The 25,334-nt window shown below is 43.4% G+C and overlaps 1 protein-coding gene and 1 long non-coding RNA gene across 18 annotated transcripts in view; one reads left to right on the top strand and one right to left on the bottom strand.

Moving 5' to 3' along the window:
- gramd1bb (GRAM domain containing 1Bb) overlaps window positions 1-25,334 on the top strand; it is a 119,725-nt gene that overhangs the window by 66,531 nt on the left and 27,860 nt on the right. The window contains exon 1 of one of the 17 annotated variants that reach the window (XM_034605477.1): window positions 5,215-5,794. The exons of 13 other annotated variants lie outside the window; for them this stretch is intronic. In XM_034605477.1, the coding sequence (XP_034461368.1) occupies window positions 5,772-5,794 (23 nt within the window). In that variant the 5' untranslated portion in view covers window positions 5,215-5,771. Of the gene's footprint in view, window positions 1-5,214; window positions 5,795-15,596; window positions 16,094-16,160; window positions 16,648-25,334 lie in introns of those variants that run through there. 3 more of the 17 variants (XM_034605479.1, XM_034605478.1, XM_034605474.1) reach the window with 3 other exon arrangements.
- LOC117773497 lies at window positions 6,127-6,426 on the bottom strand. The gene is made up of 2 exons (XR_004615927.1): window positions 6,313-6,426; window positions 6,127-6,247 (listed from the first exon to the last, which is right to left on the bottom strand). It is a non-coding gene; the product is annotated as an uncharacterized LOC117773497 (long non-coding RNA).

Genomic DNA, 25,334 nt, shown 5'->3' with positions numbered 1-25,334 from the left:
TCGCAGCGTTTGTTTGTTTTTTCGTTATCAATCACGTGTCATTCATCATCACTGCCATGATTCTTTCACTCTCCCTCCCGGTGTGTTTTCTGCCTAACATTAGATTCCCTCCTACTGAGCTGAGTTTCTGTTGTGCATCGCTGTCCCCTCTTTGCATCTATTAAGACTTTTACAATGTTTTCATTTGAGACGTTTCCTGGCTTATCTTTCGCCATGTGACAATGAATCAGTCATGTAAGCTTGTACTATGACTCCATCTAGCTAATCCGCACCTCCTTCTGATTGAAAAACACCTTGTAGGCTACTTGCAATTCTTCCTTTTTGTATTTAATTAAAGTAGTGCAGTGTCAGTTCTAAACCTGTCTGTTAGTAATCTTCTGTTTGTGTAGCCTGTGTTAATGCTCTATGGCTACTTCAGAATTATTCCTTGACATTAGTGAGTCCTCGTCAAACGATTCAACAATATACTGTCACTTTTTATTGTTTGCATGATGGACGTTGTGTGCAGAGCTTTTTATAAACAGTCCATGGTGCAGAGTGAAGTTAGAAAACTTTGTGTTCATCCATCCTGATTTATTTGAAATGAGGATTTCATTTTTCATAAAATGAAACTGAATTTGCCTTATTACATTTCACGTGTGTGGCTTATAGAAATTTGATTGATTTACCTAACTGCTGATATTTTTACTTACATTGCATGTTGGCTATTTCAGAGGTCTGTTAAGCAATCGGAACAATCTTCAAACCCCAGTTCACAACTTTTCAAAATGACTGCTTTGTAATTTAGTTTGATATAAAAAAACTAAAACAAAAGAAAACAAATATTTTGCTTTTAGTTTGAATAGTAATTGCCAAACAGGGAGTGAATCATGTTGCCATGACAGAGATCAGCACCTGTGCTGTTTGTCTTTGTCTGTGTGTCAGTCCGATATGATGAAATAAAAACTCTTATAACAATCTTGCTACGATTTTGACCGAGTTGCCGACCACTGCTGTAGTTTATCCAAGGACGTAGAAGAAGACATGTTGAACCACAGACTGAAGGCACACTGCCTGTCTGTTTCTTCATTTGGACTTTCCCAGGCTATTAACAATACACATGCATGTTCACAAATATGTGCTCCACATGCAGACAGACAGTAGAAAGACGATTGTGGAATTAGTAGGTTGATGAAAGTTAGATTTAAGTGGATCAGACGCTTACTCATTTTATCCCCATTTTTGCTTCTGTTTTGCTCCATTTTAATGCTCCGCATCCATGTGTGCACACTGTATATGCCTGTGTTTGCATTAATGCATTCTTCCCACTGTGGTCTTGAGAGCATTAGATTATCCAACATGGTCAATTCAATAAATAAACAACCAGTAAATCACGTGATCACCCATTTTCCCCTCTCTGGTCAGAAAGTGGAGATCAATCCATGGGGGTTTATCCATGTTGAAGGAAAACAGTACGAGCGTAATCCACCGAGTGTTATGGATTGAGGAACAGCCCCACCCACGAGCTCAACACCCAATCCCACAAAGCAGTGTAGAGGGATTAATCCAGATTATCTGCCAGTGCTATTCTCAGAAATAAATGAAAAATCTCTGGACCAGATTAAGGATCAGTGAATTCTTAAAAAAAGAAGCTGATGCTGAAATTATTACTGTTGTTTTAGTCACTTAATGATCAATACATAGAAGTCCCTTGATGATGAGTTTGGACATATATATTTTTTTAATTGACCTTTTTATAGTAAACAATAAAAATAAAAAAAACAGAGAATCAGGTTTTCTTTGGCATGTTTTCAGGAAAAGATTTGATTGAGAGTAAATTTGTTTCTTTCTCTCTCTCTTTTTTTGCCTGATATCAGTGGGAACACCTTTTAGCACTATGTCAAAATGGCAGCAGTCCTGACCCTGGTGTGGTCAGCAGGTGGCGTCAGTGAGAGGAAACGTCTCACTGACTGTCTGACTCTTCTGTGGAGGAGCTGTCCGTTCAGCACCACTGTGTTTACCGCGTCAACCTCATCAGGCTAAACAAAGCACAGAGAGACAAACCACCAGCACACACAGAGAGAAGAAAGACAGATGTAGGAAATAATAAATGAATTAGGACAGACTTGTTGAGGTCTTAGTATGAGAGACATTTCACTTTTGCATTTGGGTGTAAAATACCAAATTTTCAGTCACTATTTTTGACAGAGGGCAGCACTGTGGTGCAGTTGTTATGTCTGCCAACTGTTTGCATGTTCTTCCCGTGCCTGCGTGGGTTTTTTCTGGGTACCCCTGTCTCCTCCCACATTCTAAAAACATGCATTTTAGATTAATCAGAGACTCTAAATTTGCCCATATGAAATTAAAGTGAGCATAGTTGTTTATCTCAGTTTGTTGGCCCTGTGATACGCTGCGACTTGTCTGGTACCTGTGTACCCTGCCTCTCGAGTATTGTCAGGTGCGATTGGCTCCAGCCACTTCCCCCACAACCCTCTTCGATTAAGTGGTATAGATTATGAATGGAATTTTGACAGATATCACCAAGGTACTTGAAAAATCAAACATTGTATGACCCATCCTGTCTGCTTTGATACATTAATTAAATAAAGTAATACAGTATTGACAAAATTTAAACATGCATGCATTGACACTTTAACGGAACTCTATGGCCTTCCTGCATGTTTCCAGTCATGTATAAGGTGACACTGTTAAGGTGCGTCATGGCTGCAGGTATTGTTTTGTGTTTTTTTCCCATAAAATTCTCAGTTCACCTCTATTAGACGCCTTAATGTCCCCTTGCTTGACTGACGCTCAGGCTACAGCACTCACTGCCTCACCCTGGAAAGGGATTACTGCACTTTCATATGTGTGCCTTTTTGCCTACCCTCACCTTTCTCTCCCCACAGTCCAACCGCATTCACACCAGCCTAGAGAGACAATGGTAGCTAACATAGAGAGTGTGTGTGTGTGTGTGTGTGTGTGTGTGTGTGTGTGTGTGTGTGTGTGTGTGTGTGTGTGTGTGTGTGTGTGTGTGTGTGTGTGTGTGTGTCCTCCTGTCTTTGTATAGAATCATAATAAAATTATAATTTGGGAAAAAAGTGTGCAGTTGTCATGGGGCAGTCTCTGGAGAATGTGAATGCATAATCTATATTATCGATTATCTGTCTAATAATTCTCAGAAATCCATGTCTGTCTGTCTGTCTGTCTGTCTGTATGTGGACTGCATATCTGGAGAACCTTTCATGTTATCAGATTCACACTTGTGAATTGTTAAGAAAGTGCACTGTTGAATTTGGTGCAATTTTGACACGCGAAGCATTCAGTATTAATAAACAGGTGACAAGTGCTTTAACAGCTTCAGGGGGAAAAAGCTGCGACCAGCGTCACCACAGGCCTAACAAACAGACAGGATTAGAACAGACACTGGACTAGTGTCATGAACAAGAGCAGGCGACACATCACAACACTGAGGTGGTTCACTGATCTCAGTTCTAAACCATGTCCTGAATCCGACATGGGGCCCTAATCTCTGTGACGCAAATCTATATCCTCCCAGAATAATATCTTACAGCACTACCTGCTTTCCATTATCTTTTCTGGTTTCTCGCCGTCTCTCCACCAGTCAGCACTCTCTCTCTCTCCTGGCACCATCCTCATCTGATAAAGCAGAGGGAGTGAATGAAGCTCAGTGACTCAGCAGGCAAAGCTCACTAACTATAATAACAACATTATATTGTTGTTACACCATAACTGGTTACTCTGTGCTTTACTGTATGTTGCCTTTATACAACAAGTATAATCAAATAACAAAAGAGAATCAATTGATGAGAAACAGAATCTGGCCAACCAGACTCTCACTTCTTATTGACGTTGGACCTAGGTTTCCATTAGCCTTTGTATTAGCCACCCTCTAATGAGGTGTAATTTGCGTGCAGTGCTTTAAGAAGATTAAATGAGAAGAATGTGCTGCACCCTGACCTGGTGGCTGTGGTCGAGTCAGCCGATGTTTTTGATGACAGCTCCTTTTCAAGTGATCAGTCGGTTGCTCTCTGACCTCCACAGGTCGAGATCAGTTTGCAGGGTTGATTCATTGGGGGCGGGGGGAGTTTCTGAGGCCCTTGCAGGTCTGTAATAAACATGACCAATCATTTGATTTGGTCCAAATGATTCCTGGCCTACCTGTCTGTCACAAACCAACCTGCCAGCCTGTGCTCACCCTTCCTGTGCTCTAACTGCACATGACTGGAGTCTACAGCTGGAGAGTCGTACACCGGCAATGACGATAGCCAGAAGTTAGCAAACGAGACACGTAAAAGTTGTCTGCTAGCAGTTGTCTGGCAGCATCCATTTGTTTCGGGGTATCGTTTTGACCAGAGGGTTCTTTCCTCGTTCGTTTTTTTTCAATGTGTAGCCTTCTCTAACTAGTTTCTCCAGGATAACCAACCATTGCTTTAATGCTGTTACACCTGTTAAGGTTTCCATTGTTACGCAGCATATAAATGATGATAACTGATTATGTTGATGGTGGCAGGTTGGTAATTTTTGCGGCAAATAAGATCTTAAGTTACACAGAGAAGTAAACAGAAGCAGGCATCCCTTTTTAGCCATTGAACCCAGACTTCGACGGCTACAATGATGATATTTTACAGATTGTTAGAACATTTTTTAATATTTTAGTCTCTTTTCCTGAGTCAGAATTTAGAAATCTAAAGTTCAAGCCGGCTGTTCTGGTCAATTAGACGAATGAGAAAAATCAACAAATATCCCAGGTTAGATTCAAACTCTTGACGTTGAGTCAGTATGATGATCATTTGATTCATCATGTGTGCAAAACACGTACACAGAACACAGCTATAAACACAGGGAGTACCCCAGCACACTCAGTTCATTAAGAGATTAACAGAGAGAGCTGCTGACACTGATCAAGCCTGGAGTCCAATACGAGAGGGAAGAATTGTAGCAGGTCCCCCCCACCACTTAATACCCTTCTCATCCATAGTGTGGTAGTTAGAGGTGGGGGTTGGGGGTCATTGCACAGACGATGTTATAGCCAGGGGCTAGCATCCTGCTCTATTCCTCCCCTGTGGGCCAGCTATAGGCTTATCATAGAGAGAAATAGGGAAATAGAGCCATCTAGGGAAGAGGGCAGAGAGAACAGGAGGGAGGGAGGGAGAGAGGGAGGGAGGGAGGGAGGAGGGTAGAAATCCTGCGCCTGCTCACTGTGAGCGCAGCAAGTGCAGCTTTCATCCGCAGCAGAGGACTGAGGGAGAGACGGAGGGAGTTTGAGCGAGCCAACGGACGCTTTCAGGGACAGTGTTTGAAAGAGACTGATGGGAAAGACACAGAGTTAGACAGGAGCTGTTGCCAGACATGCTGTCATTCATTTGCAATCGCTAGTCGGTCTCCTTCTGCTGCGTGCTGCAGTTTGCTCTGTGAAGATTGCAGTGCAGGTCACCTCCTTCTCTTTTGGGAAAGCTGAAGATCCCCCAGGGAGGTGTGAATTTCTGGCACATGTGTTTAGCACTGCGGCACATTGTCACAAGCTAAAGAATGTAGCGGAAAAAGATAGAGGCAGAGCTGAGGACCATCCTACCGGACTTGGGTCCCCCAGACCATCCATCCATCGGTCTCTGCATCGTCCTCTCCTCCCTCCTTCCCTCCGTCGTGCATCCCTCCTGCTCTGTGCATGGGAGGTGAGGGCTCGGCAGGCTGTCAGTCAGCATGCGGCGGTGTGAACGGGCAGCCCAGTGCCCACAACATGCTATGGACGTCAGACACTCCTCGCTGTACTAATGAAAGGCTTCAAGCTCGCCTGGTAAGGCTAAAACACTGAGTAGAGAGTGTATGCTTCTGCTGCTATATTCAATATACATTTGTCTGTAGCTTTATGGCCATCATGTATGAACAGCACCACTGACATATGTCATTTCCTTCTCTGCAAGGTTGTGTGGAACCTCACATTTTTAAAAGATCATAATATATTCATGTTCATCTCTCCATCCTAACCGGTGCATTTCTGTATGGTAATGTAAATCTCTCAAAAATCTACCATGCATGTAATGGAGGCTAGATCAGGACACCACCAAGCTGTGACCAGTGTGTGAATAGCCAGTGTGGACCAGCGTGTTTTTTTTGTTGTTTTTTTCGCCGTGACTGTTGCGACCCCGCTCTGCTCCCCCTCTGGCATGCTCAGTGTGAGCGGAGCAGCTGAGGAGACGCACTCACGTGGCTGCCTGGAAAAGAACAGGCACATGCTGCCTCTGTGTCTCTTCTGCCGGCTTTCACCCTCGCAGTCTTCCCCGCTTGTTTTCCTGTTTCCCCGGGTTATCTCACATGGACAAACAGATCCGACAGACGTCCAGGTGGCCCCCACTCTCACTTTTCTTTTTCAACCTAATTTGCAACAGTGTTTGTGTGCACTTTTCAGTCGTCCCTCCTTCTATCCTCACCTCCCCTCGTGTTTGTTTATGCTCCTCCTCCTCCTGCTTGATATTTTTAGTGACGAATTACAGAGCACTGCAGGAAGAAGAAAAAAAACTGGAGGGGGAGCAGTTTCTGCAACGTGCGTCCCGCTTCCTTCCTTCTCGTTTTTGTGAGGATCTCTTTTCCCTACAGGTCCTCGTCTTTTCCCTAATGTCTCCATCTCTCCATTATTCTCTCTATATTTATCTGTGTCCTCTCTTTAACATTTCTCTCTCTTCTGCTGTCGTCTTATTTTTTTATACCGCTCAAATCTATCACTTAATCCTCCAATTGTTTTTTTGTTTCTCTTTAGGTTGAATACTGTAGCTTTGAATGTTTCCTCTCTGGCCTTTATAAAATTAATCAGTGTGAGTGCATGTGTGTGTGTTGGCCAGTGTGACTTCCTGTTGCTGTGTGTGTATCTCAAACATACAGTGCCTCTTTATCATTCTGCAGCACAGACAGTGACACTCAAACAGCAAGTCTGTCCTCACTTAATCTGGTTGCAGCAACCAGACAGACACAGGTTACTTTACAGTGAACAGCCATCTGTTACCATCCTGTGCTCTGCTATGCATGGAGGTGACTTGTCTGGCTGGCTAACTGGGTATAGTTTGCATGCCATTCTGTTATGTTATGTAACGGCAATGTACATCTGTAGTTGTGCTGTATCCAATAGGAGGCATCTCCATCCATCCATCTATTCATCCACAAAATACGACATTTATTTACCCTTAAATCAAGTATGTGTTTGTAGTAGAAAGGTAGTTTTGAACAGACAATGGTCTAAGGGCTTCTTTCTCAGCTTTGCTTTAGCCAGTGTCAAAGAACAAAACAAAATCAATGGTGGAACAAATGATAGTGATGAGGTATCCGCTCTCCCTTGTAGATTCATCAATGAGATCCAGCAGAAATCTCTCTCCTGTTATTAGTGTTTATAATGCCGCTCTCACATCTCCCAGGGACGGATCTGCTGCGTCTGCAAAAAACGCTGTGGCCTAAAGGTTATTCCATCAATCAGTGCCTCAATTAGTGCATTTGTTGTCCTGAGCGTAATAAACCAAGCTGACATTGGACATAGCAGCTTATTTATCTGCACTGGATGCAGTGATTTATCTGTTCTAACTGAGGTAGGCTCCAGGCTGTTGTTACTGTATTGTCATCAGATGAAAGATGAGATTGCTCAAGATGATGATAATAATAATAATTATATATTTTATTTCACAGCATCTTTCTAGACACCCAAGGACAATTTCCAATGTATCAAAAAAAAACACGTGAATAATTACAGTAAAATCAAGTGTTAAAATTACTTGAGGAGATACTAATAATTAAATAGATACTTTAATTTAATACAAACATGTCCTGCCTGCATGGTCACCACAAATTATCATATAATTTCACACAAGGTCCAGAATGCAACACATCGGTTTTGAATGATAATACTATGTGAATGTGACTTGAACTGTAAAGTGCTTTGAGTGGTCGATAAGGCTGGAAAAGTGCCCTATAAATACAGTAGAGTTACCATTAGAGTTTCCTTTCTTTCTAGTTATATTTGTTGACTTGGTGAGTTTAAGATATATGATTCCAAAGTCATCCTTACATGTGTAAAACTAGCATCAAAACTACTGTGAGTTGACATGAGGGGAGAAGAAGACCAGGTGTCCCTGTTTGTCACAGTGCATGCAGTGATGGAGAGCCAGGGAGGAGGATATTTTTGTAGCATTACTTACTTGTTAGAAGACAAGGAAGAGATAAGGGGAAGAGCGAAAGAGAACATGCATGCGGGTGTGTGTGAGTGTGCATGTGTGAGAGAGAGATTGCTTGGGATTTGGCCCTGGTCCCAGTGTGGGGATGTTTGCTCTTGATATGACATTTAGTGTGACTTCAATCTGCACACACTCACGTACACAGCCACAGATGTGCACACACAGCCAACAGCAGCAGCTGTAGCAACAGCAAATCACTGACAGGAGGCCAGAGCTGGAGCTTACTCTCTGCACGTGGCACCGTGCACAAGCCAATTGTTGCTGCAGGACACTTGGACAGACTGCGAGGGCTGACTTGCATACATAAATGCCTGTGGGCATCTTAAGCCCAAATGTGTCTGGCCAGTTGTCCGGCTCGTTTTCGGTATCTTATTGATAAAGGAGCTGCTTCATGTCGTGGTCAGAGATCAGTGCAGCGAAGGAGTAGAAGTCTCCCATCCATGGTTTCCTCTTCTACACCCCTCTGAGACTACAGCTTTTAGCTCAGTCATGACCACAAATAAGAGGCAAAAAAAAAAAAACATCAAAGACATTTTGAAATGTTCAGGGTTTGCCTGGAGGAATGCTTCACATCCTCTCATACATACGTGCAAACCACACTCCCAGCCATGTATTATCTAGTGCTGTGCTAATAATGTCTCTCTAGGCTATTTTAGACTGACTTTGTCGACTGAAATTGTAGCTCCCAGGCCTCTGCACCAAGAAGATTCATTCCACTATGCAAAACATTAGAGGAGCAGAAGGGAGGTACCTTCTGCATTCACTACAGGTGAACTGTTGGTCATCTAGCTGGTCCTCGTAATCTAATATGGTCATATGGCCGCTTTCCTTTTTACACTACTATATTTCTAGTTGCTCAGAAAACAAAATCGTGACATGTCCGGAGTCAGGAGTTTGTTGGGAGTGTACTGGGAGGCTTGGAACCAACTGCATACTAGTACATAAAACACTGCACCATCACACTGGGCCACAGTGGTCTTCCAAGTTCACAGCAGGGGCTCTGCAGTGAAGAGGAACTGCAGAATTGTTTCCCTCCTGGCCACAGCTTATTAACTCTCTCTCCTCGCTCTGTCTCTACTCCTGTCCCCCTTTTCCTTTTTTTTTTACTGCATCCTTCCCACAACCCATTTGTCATCTCTGATTCTGATCCATATTGTCCCCCTGCCACATTTCTCTGCCTGAGCCTAGTATAACCAACCTTTTTTTCCTTATCCTATTCCTTTGCGAGTTAAGAAGGACTTTGATAAAGTCACCTGAGGGTCTAAATTGACATTAGGTGTTCTTGTTAGTAAAGAAGGAAGACCTGGAAAACTGCTAAAGAAAGATTTGTTTTGTTGTTTTCAGTTATCGACTACGTTAACACGGACAGCAACATTCTGGCTATAGTGACCCGGTTCTGAATTAAAACAAATTTCAATTATGATTTTTACATGACCTGCTAATAGAATATTCCATTTATATTCCTGTTTACATGTTACAGAGCAGATTTTTACTCTTGTCAACAATACATCAAGCTACTTGTTTACACTTGAACCTAGGACATGCATCATCTATCAGTTGGTAACCTGTTGATGTCGCAAATGCTGTGAAAATGCCAATAGAACGTTATAATGCGATTAGACATATACATGTCTACGTAATGCGACAAAGATCAGAATAGATCTTACTTATTGTCCATTATTTCTTAGTCCGAATATGACCTTATTCAGGTTCAGGATCATGTTTTGCTGCCTTTACGTACAAAAAGAGATGTGTTCGATGTACAATGTAACCGTCACTTCCATGCGTCCTTTATGTTGGCATGCTTGTCAAGTGATACATCCACTAGAGGTCAGCACAGAATCAAGATTTTCTGACAACAATAAACATGAGGTAGGTGAAAGAGGTTGTGATAATGTACCTCTTAAGATAGAGGCAAAAGTGGCCATGTTATAAACTGAAGTGGTGCAACTTACCATCTCGGAAAGTCTCTTCAAAACGTTCTGCCGTTCTTGATATTTCTTCCTTGTGTCCTACATGTGTCTCTCAACAGCTACACTACCCCCCCCCCCCCCCCCCCCCCCCACGATTTCTGGTGGTACTGCTCCATTTTGTCTGTTTTGTTCTATAAGCTTTCAGAAGATGTCCACAAATACAGATACGATGAACGCAGGCTACGGACCGAAGGCTCCGTCCATATCCGTATACGTATCTGACTAAGGGAGCATAAAAATGATGGTGATGAGGCTGTTTATATATCAGAATATTGGTATCCATGTAAACCTGTATTGTGTTGTTATAATAAAATAACATTAATGGACACACAGGTTTCCCTTGGTCTCAATCAGCCTCATAATTAATGGACTGGAAGGTGCATTCAGGTCTGATGAAAAGACTTCCCATTAGTGCTCCATATGCTCCTTTCTCAAATTAAGCCTGTCCAAACAATAAGGCCATTTTCCATTACGCTTTTTAAAAGCACAATCAGAACCCGCTCCCCTCCCTCTGTCTTGGATCACTAAGACTTTTGTGCACCAGCAAAATAGGTTCTTGTTTGCAAAGCCCATTCTCTTTTACTACAGTAAACATGGTCGTAGCTTTTATAGAATGTATTGTCTTTTTATTTGCTCCCTGCTATAGAGACACTTCAGGAATCGATGGGCTGAAATTAGTTCTAGCACTGCTCCAGAGTTTTTATTATACCTGTTAACAAGCCTTAACAACTAAATGTAAAATCTGATATCTACCAAGTTGCATGTTTATATTTAAACAACTAATTATTTGACCACTGTGCCGGGCAGTGAAATAAAGGACAAAGTTTAATTCAAGCTGCCCTGCTTTCAATAGAGTAACGGCTTTTTCTGATGTGTTCTGTTGTAAATATACTCATCAAAGGCATTTATCATGTCGACAGTACCCTGAAGTTCCTCACAGTCACCAGAGGTAGACGGGGGAACAAGTGGAGAAAGAGAAGAGGGAGGGGTGTGTGACATGCAACCCTGGTCCCAGGCTGGAATGGAACAGTGAATGTTGCAGATATTGGGATGCGCTGCAACCAGGCTGCCGCTGGGGCGCTTGTTGAAATAATTATATATTAACACTCAAGTGGCAAAGTCCAGAGTGAACTTATATCGAGGTGACACATATGCATCCCTCTGATATTGATAGACCTTGTGAACATCATAGTTTCCTGTGTGTGATGTGTGAAGTGACCAGCGGTATCCATAGTGCCCAATGAAATGAAATGAAAAGTATCATTCATCTGAAAGGTCAGAGAAACTAGTTTTTGTCATATTGTGTTCAGGCCAAAGGGCTCTGACATTGATTCATGTATTTTAGGGAAATTATTCAACCCATGCCTAAATTGAGAGTTGGAGTTCAATGCAAATGTGACATGGTTTTGATGAGATATTGAAAATGATTTAAACAAAAGGATCTATTTCAAAGATAGTTTTGGGGACTTTTGCCTTTTTTAAGAGTTCAGTGCAAACATGAAATGGGGAGGGAGAATGGGGGAAGTTACGCAGCAAAGGGCCGGGTCAGAGCTGAACCTGCTGTGTGCAGGAATCCAACCCTTTTTCCTTTTTTGGGCCTTTGTACAAACACTGCAGCACTTTTATTTTGTGGGACAAATGTTACAATATTTGAGTTGTAAAAAAAATTTACCCTCATTTTTCCTCAATCCACCTGATTTCTCTTTCCTCACACTGAGACCACATATGCACACTCACTTTTCGTCTCCCCTCTCACCGTCTCTCTGCCCACGGCTTTGTGTCACCCTGCCTGCTTCCTTCCGCCTGTATATCCCCTGCAGATGGTGGTGGCTGTGTCCGTCCCACTGGGACAAAGTGTCCCACAGGGGCTTAATCCGGTTCTCAGCTTCCTGTCCCCTACTGCCACTCTCCGACATCTCCACCGGGTACTTAAATTACCTCTGAATCGCCTCCTGAATTTAAATCAGGTAGTATAATTATAGCTGCTTTTTAAAACAGGTTATTCTACCCAGAGGTATGAGGGTCACAGCTTCAATGAGAACCCAAAAATTGTAACAGGCTTGTCTATGTTAGGTTTCCACACAGTGAGGGTAATTAAGCATTTTAATTAAGTCTGGGAGTACAAGACTAAAGTTATGCTCTTGGGCCTGGATTTAAATAGATTTAGGAAAGGTAAAAACAGTCAGTGGTTTCACTCTTTATTAGCTTTTTTTAAGTCCTACACACACATCTATCAACACAAAAAAGTGTTGTGATGTCTCTTCTCAAACTGTTTTCTTGCTGTGAGGAAAATAGAAATATCAGCCACCAGGACCCGACTGATCACTCCTGTCACTTCAGACATGTTCAAAACAAAGTGCACTTAGACTCTAGGTCTTTGTACATAACTAATCGTGTGTTAATGCTTTATGCAGAAGCATCACCCCCTGATACACACACACACTCGCTCTCTCTCCTCCAGCACTCTCTTTCTCACTGGAGTTGTGAACATTTCAAGTGGTGGTGCACATGAATGGTTTGACAGGCTGCCATGGTAACTGCACGGCCGAGACATAGCCGGATGTCGCCACATTGGTGTTGCCATGACAGCTTGGTAAACAGCACGCCCTCCTCTCAAATAGATAGAGAAATTTGTCTTTAACATTTCTGGTGCGTTCGGCTCAAATCTGCACCACTATTAAAATGAAACTGAAACTATTCAATCCTGTCAAGCATGTCAGTCATCAGTGGTCAAGATGAATGAATCAACTGCCCACAGCTGTTATTTACATACCACGTCTGTGAGTGTGTGGTCCATTTGACCATCTCTGTCCCACGGGTGCAACAACAATGAGAACAGGTCTCCTAAGTAGGTCAGTTGTTGGTGTGAGGCTGGGCTGGCTTATCTGGGCACACGGTTGTCCGGCTCAGTGGTCCAGCTCCCTTTGTTCCACAGCACGGCTCCGCTCAGCGCTCCCACAGAGGCAGCCAGCACTGCTGCAGCCCCAGGGTCAAGTCTTTCCAGCAGCACAGCTCGGGGGCTCCGTTTGCTTCATAATAGAGACACATGGGTGATTACTGACTGCGGTAATCTTTATGTATGTTTGAATGGATTAATGGATTAAATTACCTTTTCTGGCATGTTCAGACAACCAGCCAGTGTTGGTTTAGTGTTAATAGGATGTCACTCAAAAAAGAATGAGCAGTGGAAAGGCTGTTTTTTAATAGTAACACAGGTTTTAGCTGGCTCCTTTTTAAATGAGGCATATTCTGCTCATGTTCAGGTTTGTAATTTTAATTTGTGTTACTACTTGAAAAGGTTTACATGCTTACATGCTTGTTAACGTACATCTTCAGAAAACACATCACTCTCCTCATACTGTTCATTGCGGCCTCTTTCTGAAACACCTGGTTTTAGCTTCTGTCTCTTTAAGGCCCCCCTCCTGATAAAAGCCCAATCCGCTCTGATTGGCCCGCTGGCCCACTCTTTTGTGATTGGTCGACCACCTTTAGCATATGTAGGAAATGTCGGCCTCCGCTCTCGCTTTACCTGGTTTTGTTAGGTGGCATGTCAGACTAGCCTCTAAGTGCATTATGCAAAAATAGGGCCTCATGATGTCATGTGATGTCACAATGATGCAGAGGTATCGAGGCGTATGAGGAGCTTTAGGAGCATTTTTTTCTGTGAGGGGGGAGCTCCCTTATCAAGGACTTTGGTATTTTGAACTTTGCAGACCTTTTAGATACAAACAAAACTCCATAAAAATAAATCTATATTTATAGGTTTCTAGTTTCTAGAAGCATCTTCACCAATTAGCTCATACAGGCTGTACATGCTACAGTAAGCGTGTAATGCAAGTGTGTAACACTGGTAAGCCAGTAATGGACACCCAGTTCCAGTCCTGGATGAAGCCTGTCAGGGTTTGTCCACAGGAAGGTGACATTTACTGATTGATTGAAGGAGGTGGAAAAGCTGATGTATCACTAAAATCTAAATGTACAAAACACACGGCTCGTTACTCAGCTCGTAGATGAATCAAGTGACTTGTTAGTCACTGAAGCTTAGCCACTTGGGAGATTGAAAAATAAAGGCAGATAAAAACAGATGTGTGTGGAGTGATGAGGAGACTGTAACCTTCCTCAAATAAATACATGACATATGGCAGTGGATGGATTTGCATTTTCTTTTGCCAGTTTTCTGAAAATTTATGGTGGATGACAAGGAAGCCTGACTAGACCCTGAAACTGAAGCAGTAAGATGGAATTCAGTAATTGTTGTTCATGAAAACTGGACTATCAAACTTCACAATCTACTTTTGTAATAACCAAATCCTCCGTAAAAGGGAATAACAGGTTTTGATAATTCTAAAACACATTATCTCTATAAAGTAAATCTCATAAACCTCACAGAAAATGTTTCTAGTAAAGTCCAACTGCCATAGGAGAAAGTAAGTGCAAAGTTTAAATCATTTATATATGCACAATATGTAGCAGCAAATCAAGTTAATAATGAATTAACTTAGTAGTTAATCCTTTCAAATATGAATACGGAGTAAATATTGCTGAAATCAACTGAAGTCAACACTGCAGCAGGAAAGATTATTGACCAAAAGTGCATTTGACAATGTGTTAAAGTGCAGTTTGAATAGTTGAGGGTCTGAATGTCACACAGTTTAAAATAGATCATAAATTAAAATTATATATTTTTTAATTTAACTTTATTTAATGGACTACAAGTGATTAGCAAAGAGGCTCAATCAATAAAGTTAATATTGGTTTTGTAATTGGGTATTCATTGTAATTATTGGTTGCATTGGAGTTTGCATTTTCATTGGAATCAAGGCACTGGCAACATATACTGTACAAACACACACTGCATGTATATGTATAAATATATTTGCTTGTGTGTATATGTATGTATGTATGTATGTTTGTTACATATATGTAGGCACATATATATTTATATATACTGCTAAATAAAAAGAATATATATACAGGGTGTGTGTATGTGTGTAGCTATCTATATATGTATATTTCTGTATATACATACATATTTATAAACATATACATATCACGGTTTTGTGTGTGTGTGTGTGTAGCTCGTTTATTGTGTGATTTAGTGGGAGCTTCGAATGTAAAGTGACCTGAATGCTGGTGATGTCAGCCCCTCCATTCATGAAGCACATGAATAATTGAGGAAGCAGCAGGCTCAGTGCACTAGCACCAAGTAGAGGTGGAATGCAAAGTGAAAGCCATCTCTTTTTCTCTCTCTCTCTCTCTCTCTCTCTCTCTCTCTCTCTCTCTCTCTCTCATTTGCTCTGACGCTGTCTCTCACCCCCCCTCTCTCTCTCTCTCTCTCTCTCTCTCTCTCTCTCTCTCTCTCCGTCCACTTGCACATTCTCTCTCAATCTCCCTCCATCTATTGTCAGTCTGCAGCCGTGAAATTCTGTGAACAGGGAGCAGCAATCGCCAGAGAAGAGCCATTCTTGGATACTATAACGGATGTAGCAATCAGACAGACGAAGAGAACGGGGGAATGGAAAAGTGCAGGATGCCAAGATAGAACAGGAGCTTATCAGCCTCAATTAGACAAAAGGGAAGAGAGTGAATGATAGAGAGAGAAAGAGGGGGGAAAAAACTGATCCGGATCGTCTGTGGTTTCTCTCCGTCTGTCGGGAAAACCCGTTCGTTTTATCTCCCTCTGCTGCGTTCGATTCCTCCTCCTTTTCCTCCCATCCTTCTGGCATGCTCCGGAACTCGTCCACCCTCCTCCCCCTTATCCTTCATCCCTCTCTCATCTCTCCTGTTCCCCCCTCCTCCACCTCCTCTCCTTCCTCCTATGCCTCATCCACGGATCCCATTGCATGAATGAAGCCGTTTGAAAAGGGCTGATCGCTGTGGAGCGGCTCTCTACATGGCTACGACCAGGTTAGTGCTGGGAACCACTGACTGCCTACCTGCCTGCACTTGGGCGAAATTGCACGGAGGCTGCATAATGATTAGTTTCCATGCTTGGCAAGATCAGCATGAGCTATTTAGAAGGAGAGTCCAAGGAAGAGGAGGAGGAGGAGGGGCAGCTGCACTTCAGACCACCAATGCCTTTTCTTTGGCAGGTGGTGTTAAGGGCGATGTAAGCTGGTTATTAGGAGATCAGAGCTAGCAGGGCAAGATCAGTGGCCCTAAGCCTGCTAAAGAAAATCTCCCTGCGTGCCTCTTCCATTTTCTCTCTCTCACTCTCTCACTCTCTTACTCTCTATCTTTCCATTCTATCTGCCCATCTACCTTTCCTCTTCTACACTGAGAGAGGAAGGACGAGTGCACTGCACAGTCTGTGGAATGATCCGCTGGATGAACAGCTCATTGCTGGGGGCTGCCTACGAGGACATGGTGGTGTTTGAGTGTGTGGCGGTGGCCAATGAGGGCTGTCGCTGTCTGGAGGGCTGCTACGGAGAGGTGTTGAGGGACCGTGTCTTTCAGCAGGGGTATGGCGGCACCACTGTGTGTGTGTGTGTATGTGTGTGTATGTATGTGTGTGTGTGTGTTGAAGTGCCAGTGTGCGTGTGCAGACAGAGAAGATGGGTGGGGTAGGATGGGTCCGGTTATATAATACATGCATTTCATGGGTGTATTTAAATGTGAGCGTGTTTCGAGTTTGCAATATTTTCTAGATAACGTTTGACATCACTAGTGTGACGTTTCAGTCGAGGCAAATGGAACTGTAATGTAGTTCTGCAATACATGAGCGTATGTGCTCCGTGTCCACACGCGTGCCCATGTTTATGTCTGCCTCTGTGTACTGCATGCGCATTCCTGTGCGTGCATGCGCAGTGATTGCTCTTGCTCCTCGTGGCCTTTTCAAACCAAGCAGAGCTGAGGGGCCAATGCCAGATGGGAATTTTCCAGGGTCAGCAAAACTGTGAAAACAAGTGGGGCCCTCGGAAAGGCCCGGAACTCTGTTCTATTGTGAAGCCGAGCGTTTGGACAGCTTGAGCCCGTTGGATTTAGGGCTTTAGAGCTTATTTAAAGAAAAGACTGTAACAAAGTGGCGCAAGCAGCTTGCTTGTTTCCCTCTGTGTTTTTTCTTGCACTCTATATGTGAGAACTTGACCTATTTTAATGATTGACATGTGGGGATCCTGTTTGATCAGCACCTTGAAGTCAGTCGTCTGTCTGTCTGTCTGTCTGTCTGTCTGTTTGTGTAGAGCTCAGTAATGCAGATGAATTCTGTGCTCAGGCCTCTGGGACCAGTCGTTTTCGAATATGCAAATGAACATGCTGCGCAGTACAAAATGAGAGATTTGATGTCTTAATAGTCTTGTTGTTAGTAATGCCACATACAGTAAGATGTATGTGACCAACCAATAATGTCGCCTAGATTGCGTCAAATCCACTTTACCCATGGTTTTTCCGTCTCTGCATTAACTTTCATGGTATAATGACAAAACAAACTGCTAGCCAGTTAGCCAGTTAGCAGTTTTGTCCTTCCACTGTTTGTATTGCTCACTCGTAATAGATCATGATTATGTGTTTCTGTTTGCTGTGTAATGAAAATAAAACTTTAACACCTCATCTGTGAACATGATTTGTGCCTGAGTAGCATCAAGTAGATTTTCAATGGCAATGGTGGTGAAGCCAACAAGTCCCATCATCCTATGCTGCTTCACAACATCATCAAACTAGGACTTTTGTTATTGTTTTGAGTGAGAGACCCCCTGGTGGCCAAAGTTACATATTTATGTTAAATTACAGCACTGGGTAATGAGAATTTCCTCAGTTATTAATTTGTATCCATCTCATTTTCAAACCATTCAAAGTCACTGCTCTGTACCTAAAATGATTCCATATAGGGTCCCATGGAGAATGTATTATAACTAATTTATTAGCTATTATTATAAGATATATTATAAAATTTGTTATTACCTTTTTTTGGAGCAACTTGAATTAATGAGGTCTTAATTCGCTTGTGCACATCAAACAAAATAATGCAAACAACTACAGAATGAATACCATAGTGAACAAAGGTGTTGATCTATGGATAATTGTATAAAGAGGTTCAGAAATCATTCATCAAATGTGCATTGTCCAAGCCATTGTGGGCCGTGATGCATTTTCTGTCACGTCTCCTCCCTGCTGTATTTCCTGTACAGGCAGCATCTCTAACAGTGGACAGACATGGTGAAGTATATTTAGTCGCACGTTCTGAATATTTAAACCTCTCTCTCTCTCTCTCTCTCTCTGTCAGTTCACTGTTGCTATAGCAATATTCTGTTTAAGCCGAGCTTTGTTTGAGCTTCGTAGTCCTGTGGGCGCTGCTCTCAGTGATATGGCTTTTTAATTGTTAAATAGTTTGTTAGTGCTCTCTCCCTATAGTGAGTCATTGAAGGTAAATGCAGAACGCAATCTTGGAATCACTTAGTCAATGCAGCCCTCTGTCTACCATCACTGGCTTGAGCTGTTTGATTGCTGTAGTTCCAATAAGCCTTTTTTTATTTTGAAAAGACTAAATAGCGCATTGTTGTTTATGATTACAACCCAGTAGTCTGTTTTTCTTCATGGCATCGGAATATTGTTTGAGTGTGTAGTCCCAGACATGTACTGTACATGTAGCAGCAGCTGCTTGTGTCAGCTGCGTGCTCACTCCCTCCACTCACCCATGCTGGTTCAAAGAGCAATCTGCTGTGTGAATGGCTGATCGCCATTCATATGCTGATGATGGATCCGTGTTCCCATTGTTTACTACTGTGAATCTGGAGAGGAGGGGCACAATGTGAATTCCTCTTCTGCTAAAAACAAGTAACAAGAGATATCCTGTCAGTTTTTTGCATGGGGGGAAAAAGAGAGATTATCCTCAAGATGATGAATCTTGCTCACCACAACATATCTGTCATGTTAACCCTTGTGTTGTCCCTGCTTCCCCCGGCTGTTGGCCCCCTCACATAGCCCACCCCATATTAGGACGCACACGTAGGGCAATAGACAAGTGAGCAGCCCCTGCAGATGTATTTGTTACACCCACAGCACACGGTGTGAGTTTTACAGTCCTTTTTCCTGGGGCATATCTGACACCTCTTCCTCTTACTCGCCCCGAGCGGGGCTGCTGCTAGGGCTATGGAGGAGGCCGGACGCTCGGGTCGAGCGTCATAGTCAACAGCTCTCTGTGCGGCGGCGGCGGCGGCGGCTTTTACAGCCTTCACAACCGCGGCGGACGAGTCCGTGCGGGGGATGCGCTCCCTTCGTGCGAAGAACGGAGTCACGAGAGCCTTTCCCAGCTGCTCTAGGAACACCCTCCGCTTGTTCCGCTTGCCCAGCATCCAGTCTGGGTTGATCTCTCTCCATATCACGAAGGCGTTGTAGGAAGAGACGTCGAGAATGTTGTGAAAGACGACCAGGGGCCAGCGCGCGGTCATCCTCCTGCAGCTGTACGTTCCGATCACCTTGTCTAGGTTGTCCACGCCACCTTTGTTGTGGTTGTAGTCCAAGACGATGACCGGTTTCCCGTCCTCAGCGACCGCGAGGACGGGAAATGTAGGACACAAGAGTGGCGGTGGGCGTGAATGTGAACTTGGATGAGAACACCTCTCTTCCCTTGACCGCGAGCAGCCCGGTCGGGAGCTCGGGCTTGTTCTTCTGAACCGTGCCGACCACGGTGAGCTTCCTCTCCAGGAGCTGCCGCGCAAGTTCGTAGGAGGTGAAGTAATTGTCGCACATGACGTTACGACCGTGCAGTCCCTCCGTTACATCGAGCACTACCCGCAACCCCTTGTTCCGTTCTGGGCGTCCGCCGCTCGGCTTTCCGGTGTACACTTGCATCTTCCAAGCGTAGCTTGATTTCGCATCGCAGGCCACCCATGACTTGATCCCGTATTTTGCCAGCTTGCTGGGCATGTACTGACGGAATGAACACCGGCCTAGGGAGAAAAACAGGAGGAGAAGAGATGAGAGGAGATGAGATGAGGACGAGGACTAGCAGCCGCTATCTACATAACATAACATAACATAACTAACATAACATAACATAATAATAAAAAAATTTTTTTAAAAAGACTAAACTCTGAACGGAACCAGTTGCTCGTCCACGGTCACTTCGGGCCCCGGGTTGTAGAGGTGCGGTAGCCGCGACACCCACGCGTCCCAGACCTCTCGCACGGCCGCCAATTTGTCCGTGGCTCGTCTCGTCTCGCGGTCGTCGAAGCGCAGCAGTCTGGAGTACGTGTGGAAGAGTTTTAGGGGCATCGTGGCACGAAATTTCGCCCCCACAGGCTGGCGGCGGCCTCGCCCCGGGACCTGTACACGCCCGCTAAGATCAGCAGCCCTACGTAGGCGCGCAGGTCGGTCTCGTCCATCCCTTTCCATTTGTCACCGTATTTTCGACTACCCTCCCGATTCGTCATCTCCAGGATGATGTTCTCTACCGTCGGTGTGATGAACAGGCGGAACGTCGAGGCTAGGCCACCGGTGCGGGACGTCGCGTGGATCGTGGGGCCCCGGGGGACCCCGCTTTGAGCCGCAGCAGAGGAGGAGGAGGAGGAGCGCCCTCGACGACCATGTTATTTCCCCGTTTCTTGACGGGAAGGTCTCTCTTTCCACGAGTCCGGTGGTGGTGGTGGTGGTGTCACCGTGGTCTTGTCCTCCTTCTTCTTCTTCCAAGGATGAAGAATCTGCAGAAGCATCACCCACTGGGTCGTAGTCTTCATCGTCGTCTTCGTCGTCTCCGTCTCCGTCTCCGTCCTCTCTGCCTTCTTCTCGGTCTGCTTTTCTGTCTGCTTCTCGGTCTGCTTTTCTGTCTGCTTCTCGGTCTGCTTCTCCATCTCCTTGTCCGTCCGCTTCTCGGTCTGGCTCTTTCCCGTCCTCTTCGGGTTCAGAGGATGGTTGCTGGGAGAATAGCTGTTGGAGAACCTGTTCTCTGGTGAAACGCTCCTGACGCGACATCGTGCCATGGTCCGTGAGAGAGTGGCACACTGAGACTTATATGTGGGTCTAATGTACCCCCCTTGATTTCAATTGGAATCAGGTGTGGGTCTAAATGACCCCACAGAGCACCACAGCGCCCTCTCTGGCCCCTCCCATGACAATCGAGAATGACAATCCATTGGTGTCAATTACTCCAGGAGAATTGGATAATGACAATCCTTGGGTCACCCTAACCGGCCAGGGCTTGCATATGATCACACGCACGCACGCGCACGCGCACACGCGCACACGCACACACACACACACACACACACACTCTGGGTCAATCCGACCCAGGAACAACACAAGGGTTAATGCATATGATGTCAGTGGTTTGTCCCAGCCTCTTTTGCCAAAGAAGCAATGCCACTGGTAAAACAAATACAATCAAAATGTTTAAACTTTTTAGTTGCGTAAATAATGACCTCAGATGCACTCGGGGATTAACCTCACATTAGACCTCAACCCTACCCAGTGCTGCACCTTTACACTCAGCCCCACAGCGCGTGTGCATGGGTGCATGTGCCTTTCAATGTATGAAGAAAACTGAATGAGACATCAGTAACCAAGCCATGATATTACTTCGGAAAATGACTCCACTGTCACATTATATAGAGAGGCTCTCTTGTCTGCAGGGGAGGGGAAATTGCCTAATTTGTGTTTTTGTTTTTTTATGAGTGTATGCATGTACAGCACGGACCCCCCAAATGGTCACAGCCATCATTTTTGGGAGGACATCCCTGAATATGTCTCACATTGTCTTGCAATAGTTGCTCATCTACATCATGCAAGATTGTCATTTCAATATGCAAAACTATTGCAAGGTAATTCAATACATATTGTGAGATAATGCAAACAATATTGCAAGAGAACGCAAAAGTAATCCTCAAAAAATTATCGCTGTGACTCAGCATGGGCTCTGTAGCATTATTATTATTCTTATTCTTTGGAGTGATCGACTGTGGTTTTTGGGTAGCATGTTCAGATGCTCTTGGGTTAGATGGGAGGTTGGTGAAGATCTTCAAAGATTTCCCATGAAGTCGGGCAGTCCCAGGTTCAGATCTCAGTAAGAACAGATTATCTTCATAGTCCCATTGCTGCTAATTTCTTCAAACTGGCATCCATATTATTAATATTTATTGATTTTAGTTTTTTATAGCTATGTTATTACTGAATTGAATCATGTAGAACTCAGTTTACCTTTTACTTTCAGAAAAGCCTTTCTAAGAACGACTGTTGCAAATTAACATCCTCTATAAATACCATGATACGTAAATGAGATCCTGTTTTCAGTTTGTTCTTGTGGCTTCTGTGCCTAAACCATAAATATGGTTGAAATTTGTGAAAAGGAGCTGATCATAAGCTTTGATTAAAACATCACATGTGTAGTCACCTTTCTCAGACAAGTTGCACATTGTGCAGGTACACAAGCTACTATACTGCTGCATAATTGGTAAAAAAAATGTTTTAATAAAAGGCAGGGAGAATACTTTACCAGTGAGTGTGATACTTCATTCATTACCAGCTGTCCTTTGCCCATTCACATACACTCTTACTCTCACTACTTACTTACAAAGTATAGCCTAGTGTGAGGGGAACAGAACCCCATATAACCTAAAAGTCAAAATTATTATTAATTTATATCCCTACATTTATATGGCCTGGTATGATGTGTCCAAAATGTAGCTTTAAGCATAATTAGATGGTGTCATCTTTAGAAAGTATAATACTAAGAAAAGTGAGTCTCTCTCGCCTATTAGTGCTCCTTTTTTCTTATAATTGAAATAACGATTCCACAATTTAATTCAATTCAATTAAAAAAAACAAGGGTTCACTATGTGTGCCTTTCTGCTAGACATACATCAGCTCTCAAGGCCCATAAGGTGTCTCTTATTATATATCTTTCTAAAAAATACTTTTGATCGCACAAAATGTTCTCTTCCTGTGAAACTATTTGTAGTGCATTTTTAAGGGCCAACAGTGGCTCCCGAGAGTGAACTGACGACTTGGACTTGACTAGAATACAGAATGTTTAATAAGCCGTCCACAGCATATGATGATGAAATGATCCTGGAAGGAGATAACATGTTTTTATTATTGTGTTTCTGTGACCGAGGAGAACTGTGAGCCAGTGTGAGAAATGGTTCAGAGATATTTGGACAAAAATCTGAAACGGGGGTTCCTCCAGCTGACATCAAGGGGATGTGTTCTGTTGAATTGTAACCACTACTGAATGGCAGTCACTTGCATTATAGCCGCACACGTATACATGCACAGTGATTTGTGTGAAAGTAGCTAAAACAACACAGGTCTCCTCCTCTGATTTTGACCTGATCCGGACAAATGGAATTAAGTCAAACACCAATTCGCAATCAACTTGCATTGTTAATTAATGAAAGCTGACATACCCGGTACAATATCTGAGGTCCCATATCAGTACAGTCAAGGAAGAGATTATCATTATGCTAAATATCAAGGCACTCTGCTTCTCCATGGGTTTTTACTGAGTTATACACTGATGGATGTGACATACAGCTTTAAAATCCAGAAATCGATATCAAAAAATATGAAAACTATGCTTAAAGTTAGGGTTGGTAATCCTGGAAAAGCTAGCAAGAGCAAGCTACACTTTAAAAAAAAATGCAACCGATAAATCTCACCCCCTCTCATTACCCCCTCGTCAAAGGTACGCCCCCAAAACACATGAATGTGTACTGACTGACAGCTGCTACAGATAACTTTACCATGACTCCGGTCATGCACAGTGACAGACAAGTATGCCAGCCAATCATGTCATTTGGACCGAATGAAATAATTGTTCGTGCTTTGTACAGTGGTCTGAGTGCCATGGACACCAAACCTAAAGTTGACTTTATTTATTGATGGTTATCAGAACGTGAAAAGGATTCCAATAGATAAGATAGTGTTTCAGAAAACCCTCCTTTAAGATACAGCAAATAGAAACCTTTAGATTGCTCTGCACGATAGCATCATCTCAAATAATACATTTTTTGACCAATTTACTCCTAATCAGGTCAGCAGGGACTATTCAAGTGTCGGTGTAGGGAACACAACGTACTGTACAGTCACAATGTCCATCCCCTGAAAAGCAAACCATTTGTTAATCGCATGAATTGATGTCAGTGATACCACAACACACAAGCACTACCCAGCCCCCTGTATTAATCAGCTGTGAAGACTCTGCAATGCCCTTCCCCTTTAATATCAAGCAGCTACTGGTACTGCAGAGCCTGACAGTCGGACAGAGGCTGTCAGCGCTGTTCTCTATGATTCACTGCGCTAAGCTGCATGAAGCCCGGAATGCAACAGTAGATCAGTAATTCATGGCCACTAACAGCGACCATTGGCTGGCAGTGACGTAATGGCTTTCATAACACCATGTCAAGTAACCAAGCTTGGCGGGCGCGCTGCCTCCAAGATCACTTGCAAAGCCTTTTGTTGGCCTCTGTCATTTTGAGGAGAAGTCTTCTTTCTGAGTGTGTATAAGAGTCTAGTTCTGGATCAAAGAGGCTCGCTGAGAGTAAATTAGTGTACAATGAAAGTACAAGGACAACCCGTCTTAAGACAACCGGTTAGAGCAGCCATTCCCAAACTTAAGAATGCCGCGGCCCAATTTGAAAACTGAAAAATTTGTGCGGCCCACCCACACCTTTAATCACAACTATATGATCCACACACAGGACCAGAATCATACATATTATAAATTTTATAGCAAAAATAATTGTATATGAACGCAGGCATATGCAGTGCAAATCCAATAACATCCACATTTAAGCGTAACAATTTCCAAAGCAACCAATGTAAAAAAACATGAAGTGCAAATAGGGTATTGTTAAAAATATATTCTTACTGTTTGTATAGCAGAGCACAACAAGAATATCCGGGAGAAGAAAAACACATTTGAGGCGTAACCAAATATACTTAAGGCGTTTAAGGCCCCCCCCCCCTCCCGAAAAAAACGCTCACTATCACATGTCCATAAACTGACATTAACACTGGAATTCCTCTAGTAAGACACCTCAAGCAGTTTATCTCGATATACTTGATATTGAATCACATATCGTGTAAAGTGACATTGTGTCACCTGTAACTCACCCAATGAGAGAGGTGATGTAGCCGCGTAGCTGGCTCCGATGCTCTCTCTTGGATAAATATTGTCCATGTTTAGTTTCTAAATGGCAGCACACTTTACATGGTC

Source organism: Hippoglossus hippoglossus, chromosome 13 (genome assembly GCF_009819705.1).
Source record: "Hippoglossus hippoglossus isolate fHipHip1 chromosome 13, fHipHip1.pri, whole genome shotgun sequence".
NCBI classification, from domain to species: domain Eukaryota; kingdom Metazoa; phylum Chordata; class Actinopteri; order Pleuronectiformes; family Pleuronectidae; genus Hippoglossus; species Hippoglossus hippoglossus.
Note: the sequence above shows the minus strand (reverse complement) of the source record. Positions and strands in the feature narration are given on the sequence as shown.